The following is a 9413-nucleotide window of genomic DNA, read 5'->3' as shown; positions in this document are numbered from 1 at the left end:
AATAATTCAACTCGATTCACCAGGAGTCAAATGTAGCCCAAAAAAGACTGCGAACATTCACATGGAAGATACTCTGCACGCTCAATTCATTGCTTCATTCTTGCAAATAGCTTTATGTCTACTCAGTTCACAACACCTCATGCTCTCTGTTACAAAGCACTTTTACTAACACGGTTCAAGAAAACGTTCCGCACACCATCACACTACCACCACCAGACTGAACTGTTGACACAAGGCAGGTTGGGTCTATGGATTCATGCTGTTGCTGCCAAATTACAATCCTGTCATTCCATGTCACAGCTGAAATTGAGATTCACCAGACCAGGTGACATTTTTCCAGTCTTCAGCTGTCCAGTTTGGGTGAGCCTGAGCCCACTGTAGCCTCAGATTCCTGTTCTTGGCTGATAGGAGTGGAACCCTATGTGGTCTTCTGCTGTTGTCGCCCATCTGCCATCTCACCACAGTTATAAAGAGTGATTAGTCACCATAGCCTCCTGACGGCTTGAATTTTTTTTTTAAAGAAGAAGACAGGAAGGGACTATTTTGAAGTGCTTGACTGATTGTCACAACAGCCAGTAGAGTATGAGATACAACACACCTTCTGCTGAATCTAAACACTACTCAAGAGCAGCTTGACAAACTGGCTAAATAACTGTGTCATGGTGCATAGACCATGACTGTCAGTTGCAGGCCATAGGGTTTTTGAAGTGAGGATGCACATTTGAGCCAAGATCAAGATTTTAGTTGGGATGGGGAGATGAGTGCAGACATACAAACAAATTTCAACCATAATTTTCAATACACAAAGGATGGTGTGAAAATGGTGTTGGAAGCTGCATCTGTCTATCTACTATTTTTGTCCCCTTACTGTATATTTCTCTACCTCTCTTTTCCTTCAGAAAGGCATGATGGATGAAATTAATCATCACTTTTCCTCCCTGCAAGGCTACAAGGCACAACACTACTGTGGGGAGTCAGGGTACCAGGTCAGCATGGACGAAGTTGTCTCATTATCTCAACTGAGCTCAATGTCTAGCATCCAGGAGGATAAGGAGCCACAAGGCAAACAGACCCCTGCCTGCACTGAAGACCAGCAGCTACTTCACACCCCTGATATCCCCAATCCTGACTGCCAAGACTTCTCAGACTCCAACAATGAGTCCTCAGAGGTGACAGTGACCCCTGAGGCTGCTTTATGGGCTTGGCCAGCGAAAAGCTACATGCAGCCGGAACTGCTCTTACTCCCAGACACGGAGTACAGCATGACTGTAAACCCTGCCCCTAAAAACACCAGTGCTCCGCCCACCACTCATGAATTCTACACCTGTGTGGATGTAGTAAACACCAGCGAGATGGTGCAGCTGGTGCCCTGCATGTCAGATTCACTCAAAGGCTCACCCTATTTTGAGCTAACGGATAAGCCAGATGAGGAAACAAGGAAACTTAGCCAGTTAGAAGCTCATTTGGAGAAACGGGTGGAGGTTCAAACCAATGAAATTAGGTTTTGCGTGGGAGAGGAGGAGCAGAACGAGTATGTTGTGCCTTTATTATCCCAAACGACAGACAGGAGCTAGGCATTGTGTAAATTAAGTATGTGTATGGCAATCCATGAAAATCCATGAAATGTTCCTGTGACCTGAATTCTGTAAAAAGAAATCAGGTTTGGACCAAAATTGAGTTGTTCTGCCATTAATAGCATAACATATATCTAATTTAAGAAAACAAATATATTTCACCAAAATAAATGCATTTTTAATTTTAGTTTTATTTCGGATACTTTCTAACCTTGCCTTGGCTGCCTTCATGTTTTTGGTATCAAACCTCTACCACTGGGTCATCTAGACATTGTTTTCAGGTTGTCCATCCAAGATAACTTTTAGTATAAGATCTCAAGAACAAGTGGTTGAACGTTTATAAGATTTGCATGGAACCATCACTGTAACCAGCAGATGAGCTGATTACATTTTGGAATTGATCCAAACCAGCTGAAGGTCAAATCAAGGTCAAATGTCTGAAATAGTTTTTCTTCAATAGCTTCCTTCCTGTTTGTAGAATGTTTTAAGGGTGTTTCAGACATACAAATTAGTAACAAGAAGGACAAGACTTGTTGGTGATGGAGGCATCCCAGTCAATACCAATGGCATCAAGTTCTACTTGTTAATGTCCTTTTATTAAGTCAGTTCAACATTTTAAATATATAGTGTGTAAGTGCTCCGTATCAATGTGCTGCCGAAGCGCGCAGCAGGTGTTAGCACGCCTGTCATTATAGTGCGGACTTTCCATAGCATAGAAAATCGCTACGTTTCAATTTGTGTAACTGAACTTGTTTCATATCACTGGTCATATAAACCTATGTAAACAGGAAAAACGCGGAAGAGTTTGGTCGCATCTAACTACAGCCCCAAAAAATACCATTGGCCATGCTGAGCCTAGCTACATTGCTAACAGGAGTGACAGCGCGTCTGACTGCGTCTGACTGACTGGGAGGTCGCGCAAAGCTCGGACAGGTACGGAGCAGCTCGTCTCAATTCAGATAAGAGCATATTTTATTATGGAAGTACGGTGGACTGTTCCTTTAAGGCTGCAACAATTAACTAACAAAATACAGTATGGCAATTATGAAAATTTATTCATGTAGTTTTTATAGTCAATGTGAAATTTGCTTAAGAAACAGAAAAAGGCATAATAAAATGTGCAGACTTTTACTTTTGAGTAGAATGTAATACATTAATGAAGCTCTTGCTGGCCAAGGCAGCAATACTACATGGGTTTTTTCTTTGCACCATATTACACTGTGCACTGGATTGTTCTCAGTTGGTGCAGTTATTACAAATATAAATAGATATGTTACTAAACCTAAAGATTTATCTCATCTCATCTCATTATCTCTAGCCGCTTTATCCTTCTACAGGGTCGCAGGCAAGCTGGAGCCTATCCCAGCTGACTACGGGCGAAAGGCGGGGTACACCCTGGACAAGTCGCCAGGTCATCACAGGGCTGACACATAGACACAGACAACCATTCACATTCACACCTACGGTCAATTTAGAATCACCAGTTAACCTAACCTGCATGTCTTTGGACTGTGGGGGAAACCGGAGCACCCGGAGGAAACCCACGCGGACACGGGGAGAACATGCAAACTCCACACAGAAAGGCCCTCGCCGGCCCCGGGGCTCGAACCCAGGACCTTCTTGCTGTGAGGCGACAGCGCTAACCACTACACCACCGTGCCGCCCCTAAAGATTTATTTTCTATTTAATATACTTAATAAACAAAGCAACTGATTAAACTTCAACATGTATATCAGCTTGCTCAGGTTATAACTGTGGATAAAGTTATCAGGTGAATATTAGATATATCTAATGGAAGTGAAGTCAATGTGTGTGTGCATGCATGGTGAGACGTTCCAGCAAAGCGTTTGCTCATTAAACACTACTGCCATATAGCCATCTTTCCCTGGAATCTTCTGGATAAGTTTCCGCCAGAGTAGTGCTGGTTCTGAATGGCAGGGAACTGGCTTTCATAGACCCATAGTTACATTCCTAATTAGCACTTTGCAATTATGACAATAATTGTTTGTCCCAGCCTTCGTGTCAAACACTCCAACCTCAAGCTGAATTGGAACAAACCAGAACAGCATTCAGAGTTCGTTTATTCATCATCCGTAACCGCTTTATCGTGTTAAGGGTCACGGTAGCTCTGGAGCCAATCCCAACCAATAGAAAGTAATACACTACTTAAATTTACCCCAGATTGGGCACCAGTCTATGTCAAGTCAAGTTTATTTTTATCACGCTTTTAACAATAGACATTGTCGCAAAGCAGGGCAGCACGGTGGTGTAGTGGTTAGCGCTGTCGCCTCACAGCAAGAAGGTCCTGGGTTCGAGCCCCGGGGCCGGCGAGGGCCTTTCCGTGCGGAGTTTGCATGTTCTCCCCGTGTCCGCATGGGTTTCCTCCAGGTGCTCCGGTTTCCCCCACAGTCCAAAGACATGCAGGTTAGGTTAACTGGTGACTCTAAATTGACCGTAGGTGTGAATGTGAGTGTGAATGGTTGTCTGTGTCTATGTGTCAGCCCTGTGATGACCTGGCGACTTGTCCAGGGTGTACCCCGCCTTTCGCCTGTAGTCAGCTGGGATAGGCTCCAGCTTGCCTGCGACCCTGTAGAAGGATAAAGCAGCTAGAGATAATGAGAATGAGATGAGACATTGTCGCAAAGCAGCTTTACAGAAAATTGAAGACTTGAAACATGAGCTAATTTTATCCCCAATGAGCAAGCCTGTGACAACGGTGGCAAGGGAAAACTCCCTCAGATGGCATGAGGAAGAAACCTTGAGAGGAACAAGATTCAAAAGGGAACCCATCCTCTTTTGGCTGATAACAAATAATGTGATTATAAATAACTTCTCTCTATAACAGTGTCCTATATAGTCACAAAGTATAACTGTGTAACCAGGAAATTCATTATAGTTTTAACATGAAGTCTGTTTTGTTGAAGTTTTAACTGTTCATTGATGGAAACTTGAGTGCAAAACTGTTCATGACAACTGCAGTCCCAATGTTAGCAAGTCAACCGTAGTCCTCAGCCATAAAAGCATTACTGTAAGAGTCCAGAGCATCTTCCAAGTGCGGCTTTCAACTGTCCGTATGGGGCCGTCCTCCACAGGAGCAATGTGATGAGATTCCAGCCAGACGTAGGGCATCAGGATGCATCAGGCAGGTCCAAGGAGCAGAGGAGGTCAGCATCTCGGTCTCACGACCGAGAGAGAGAGAAAACACAGGTTGTTCGGTATGCCCAATGTCACCTGATGAGTAAGAACAGTATACATTTTGCGCTGAGTGCAAGCAGGGACTCCAGCAAAACTAACTATGACAGCATAATTAAAAGGGGAGAGCCAGAAGGTAACACAGGCATGAGGGAGCCCCGGGACATAAAGCAGCCAGCCACTACACCGTTAACAAACCCAAGTGAGCAAGTGAGTGGGGGACTGACAGACAGCATCCATACATCCCAGTTTACCAAAACACTATGTCTGAGGGCCCTCCAGATCTACACCTTTACCAAATAAAACTATTAACAAAAGGCTTGACTAAACAGATATGTTTTCAGCCGAGACTTAAACACTGAGACTGTGTCTGAGTCCCGAACACTACTTAGAAGGCTGTTCCATAACTGTGGGGCTTTGTAAGAAAAGCCTTCACTATACGAGGTACCAGCAGATAGCCTGCACCTTTTGATCTAAGTAGGCATGGCGGGTCATAAAGGACCAGAAGGTCATAAAGGACCTGTGTGGCCCTGTCCACACGGCAACGGATTCAGGTGAATCCGATAAAATTTTTTATCGTTTCGGCCTGGCGTCCACACGGCACCGGCGTTTTGGGTGCCCCAAAACGATATTTTTTGAGAACGGTTTCCAGAGTGGAAAAATCTGGCAACGGCGCTGTTGCGAAGTCGTCTGGATGAGTAGAACGGATTTGTTTACGATGACGTCACAACCACATGACTAGAACAAGCAGCACTCACTCATTCACGCCGGGTAGAAGAAGGGGTTTATGCGCATGCGTCCTACTTCTTCTATTGTTCTGGTGTCTCCGATGGGACTGTCTTACAGCGCACGTAGAGGTGTGGCATGTGTATTGCATTGTTTTCAGCAAGCGTTGCGTTGCCATATGTACCTGATATTTTACTGATCCGTTGCCCATGTGGACACGATATTTTTTTTTACCCGCTAAAAAAAAAATCTCGTTGCCGTTGTCATGTGGATGTAGCCTCAGGTACTATGGTGTAAGACCATTCAGTGCTTTAAAGGTCAATGTCAGGGCACTGTTAACACACATTCACACCTAGGGGCAATTTAGCATAGCCATTAAGGCCCTGTCCACACGGCAACGGATTCAGGTGAATCTGATAAAATTGTTTATCGTTTCGGCCTGGCGTCCACACGGCACCGGCGTTTTGGATGCCCCAAAACGATATTTTTTGAGAACGGGTTCCAGAGTGGAAAAATCTGGCAACGGCGCCGTTGCGAAGTCGTCTGGATGAGTAGAACGGATTTGTTTACGATGACGTCACAACCACATGACTAGAACAAGCAGCACTCTCGCTGTTTTGTATGAACCACTGCATTGCATTCACTTTTGTATACAGCTTTTCTTTTAAATAAACAAGTAACTGAACCATTTCTTGAATTTCTATTTTTTATTGGATAAGACTGCTTTTCAAAATGTTCACACACAGTATAAAAAGTTATATAAATTATATAAAAATGCTTTTCAAAATGTTCACACACAATAAGAAAATTAAGTTATATAAAACTATGCACACTAATAAAACTAATTTGTACACACAGAAGGCACGATTTCCTCGCGTAGTCAGAGCCATCTTCTTCTTCTTGTTGTGTGCTTGTTCCTGTGAGTGCTTCACGCCGGGTAGAAGAAGGGGTTTATGCGCATGCGTCCTACTTCTTCTATTGTTCTGGTGTCTCCGATGGGACCGTCTTACAGCGCACATGACTAGAACAAGCAGCTGTGAAAGGAGCACAGTATCTCAGGGTGAACACTTTGCCTGAAATACTGCGAAAGGAGCACAGTATCTCAGGGTGCCAAAAGAGAATTTTCAAAAATGGAGACACACCAAAGAAGCTATGAGCATGCTGAGAGAGGCAAGAGGCACACAACATGAAGCATGTGTACACAACATGTGGCATGTGTATTGCATCGTTTTCAGCAAGCATTGCGTTGCCATATGTACCTGATATTTTACTGATCCGTTGCCCATGTGGACGCGATATTTTTTTAAATAAAATCTCGTTGCCGTTGTCGTCTGGATGTAGCCTATTGGCCCTTTTCCACTACCCTTTTTCAGCTCACTTCAGCTCGCTTCAGCTCACTTCAGCCCGACACGGCTCGCGTTTCGACTACCAAAAAACAGCACGACTCAGCTCGCTTCAGCCCTGCTTAGCCCCTAAAACTCGCACCGTTTTGGAGTGGGGCTGAAGCGAGCCAAACCGTGCCGAGTGAGGCTGGGGGCGTGAGCAGACACTCCCCTGTGCACTGATTGGTGAGGAGGAGTGTCCTCACATGCCCACACACGCCCCGCGAGCACGCTGGGATCTGTCAACACCGTAAACCCGGAAGGAGAATAATTACGAATTACGAGAATTTCTGAAGCCTTATGTGCCTCGCCTCATCTATACGCTCTTGCCAGTATCTGTTGGCGTTGTCGGTGACAACAAGCCACAGCACCAAGACCAGCAACACTAACGACTCCATGTCCTCCATGTTTATTGTTTACTATTCGGGTTGTGAGACTACCGCTTAAAAGCTCACTGATGTCACTGTTTGCGCTGCTTAACGACATCACGTGACGTCCACCCACTTTCGCTAACTCCACCCAATGTGTCCACCCACTTCCAGCCAGCACGGTTCAGCGCGGTTGTAGTCGAAATGCAACTCCAACAGCCCCGCTCAGCTCGACTCAGCCCGACTCAGCACGGCACGGCTCAGCCGCGTTTGTAGTGGAAAAGCGGCATAAGAGTACTTGCATGTTTTTGGGAGGTTGGAGGAAACCAGAGGACCCACAGGAACCTATATGAACACAGTTAAGAACTCCACACAGACATTAACCTGAGGTCAGGTTGCTGTTCTCGACCCTGAAGACAATCATAAAAGATTACAGGAAATTTGGGATACTTTTATGTTTGTCACACTAAAGTACCCCCTGGCTGACTGTGACAATCTTTACATTTTCCAATAAACTAAGAAAATATTTCAGGCAAAGTGTTCACCAACATGGATTCAATTTTGGCTCTAAGGACCAAGTAATAATATAAATCAAGCCTTCTTCATTTCTATCCACCACCACTTTAGATAGTACATGTTGGGATGTCTCATTCTCATTGGGATTATTGCTGTTGCTGTTGTTGTGTGCAGCATCTTCTATTTCCAGTAATCTATGAAAGATTTGAATAGATTTAATATAAATGGGACGTGACGGGGTCTTGACTTTCTTCGGCTTTGAAAGGAGCACAGTATCTCAGGGTGCCAAAAGAGAATTTTCAAAAATGGAGACACACCAAAGAAGCTATGAGCATGCTGAGAGAGGCAAGAGGCACACAACATGAAGTGATTTATACATAATAAGATTTAAATGTCAGGATTAGAGATGGCAAAATACCACTTTTTCTTTTCCAGTACCCAGAATGAAAGAACACAACCCTCATGAAAGAAAAATAGAATCAAGCAAAAATTGATTTCTTTTCCAAATCCAACTGCAGTCTTTGCGACCAGATTTGTTACAGGATATTCCATCTTATAAAAGACCAACACCCAGTGTTGTTTTCTCTGATATGCAATCCAACTTTTTTTTTTTTCCCCCTGGCATCAGCCCGATCCCGCATATCAAATCTGTGTCATCTCTATTGGGAACCAAAAGCTATGATCATACTGTATGTATATTTATGACTTCAACCAAACATAATGAACAACTGAACATGAAAGTCCCCACACGCACCCATTAACTTCAAATAAATTCCTGACAAAGAGAAGCACTTCTTTATAAAGGCACCTCTTTGTACCTTATAATCATAGTACACAGAGCATTACAGACATACATTACACATCTGCAGTTTCTATAAGAGATCCAAGCTATGCACTGAATTCTTGAAAACAGCTTGACAGATATCCACAGAAATCTAATAATGATTGTCCTTTGTTCTTTTATTTTCAATAAAATCAGTAAGCTTATCCTTCTGCCATGCAAATATTTTACAGTGGTGCTTGAAAGTTTGTGAACCCTTTAGAATCTTCTATATTTCTGCATAAATATGACCTAAAACATCATCAGATTTTCACTCAAGTCCTAAAAGTAGATAAAGAGAACCCAGTTAAACAAATGAGACAAAAATATTATACTTGGTCATTTATTTACTGAGGAAAAGGATGTGAACCTCTAGGATTAGCAGTTAATTTGAAGGTGAAATTAGAGTCAGGTGTTTTTAATCAATGGGATGACAATCAGGTGTGAGTGGACACCCTGTTTTATTTAAAGACCCCAGGGTGACTTCTAAGCAACTGAAGGCCTCTCTCACATTGGCTAATGTTAATGTTCATGAGTCCACCATCAGGAGAACACTGAACAACAATGGTGTGCATGGCAGGGTTGCAAGGAGAAAGCCACTGCTCTCCAAAAAGAACTTTGGTGCTCGTCTGCAGTTTGCCAAAGATCACATGGATAAGCCAGAAGGCTATTGGAAAACTGTTTTGTGGACGGATGAGACCAAAATAGAACTTTTTGGTTTAAATGAGAAGCGTTATGTTTGGAGAAAGGAAAACACTGCATTCCAGCATAAGAACCTTATCCCATCTGTGAAACATGATGGTGGTAGTATCATGGTTTGGGCCTGTTTTGCTGC

At 43.6% G+C, this 9413-nt stretch overlaps 1 protein-coding gene across 4 annotated transcripts in view; it reads left to right on the top strand.

Moving 5' to 3' along the window:
* Positions 1–2361, top strand: part of LOC132866104 (growth hormone receptor-like) — a 142075-nt gene extending 139714 nt beyond the window's left edge. For 3 of the 4 annotated variants that reach the window (XM_060898684.1, XM_060898686.1, XM_060898685.1), the window contains one exon: positions 900–2361. In XM_060898684.1, the coding sequence (XP_060754667.1) occupies positions 900–1574 (675 nt within the window). In that variant the 3' untranslated portion in view covers positions 1575–2361. The remainder of the gene's footprint in view (positions 1–899) is intronic. The other variant, XM_060898687.1, reaches the window with a different exon arrangement.
* Positions 2362–9413: the final 7052 nt, after the last annotated feature.

The sequence above is a fragment of the Neoarius graeffei genome, chromosome 18 (assembly GCF_027579695.1).
Source record: "Neoarius graeffei isolate fNeoGra1 chromosome 18, fNeoGra1.pri, whole genome shotgun sequence".
Lineage (NCBI taxonomy): Eukaryota > Metazoa > Chordata > Actinopteri > Siluriformes > Ariidae > Neoarius > Neoarius graeffei.
The sequence above is the reverse complement of the archived record's forward strand: the minus strand, read 5'-3'. Positions and strand labels throughout refer to the sequence as shown.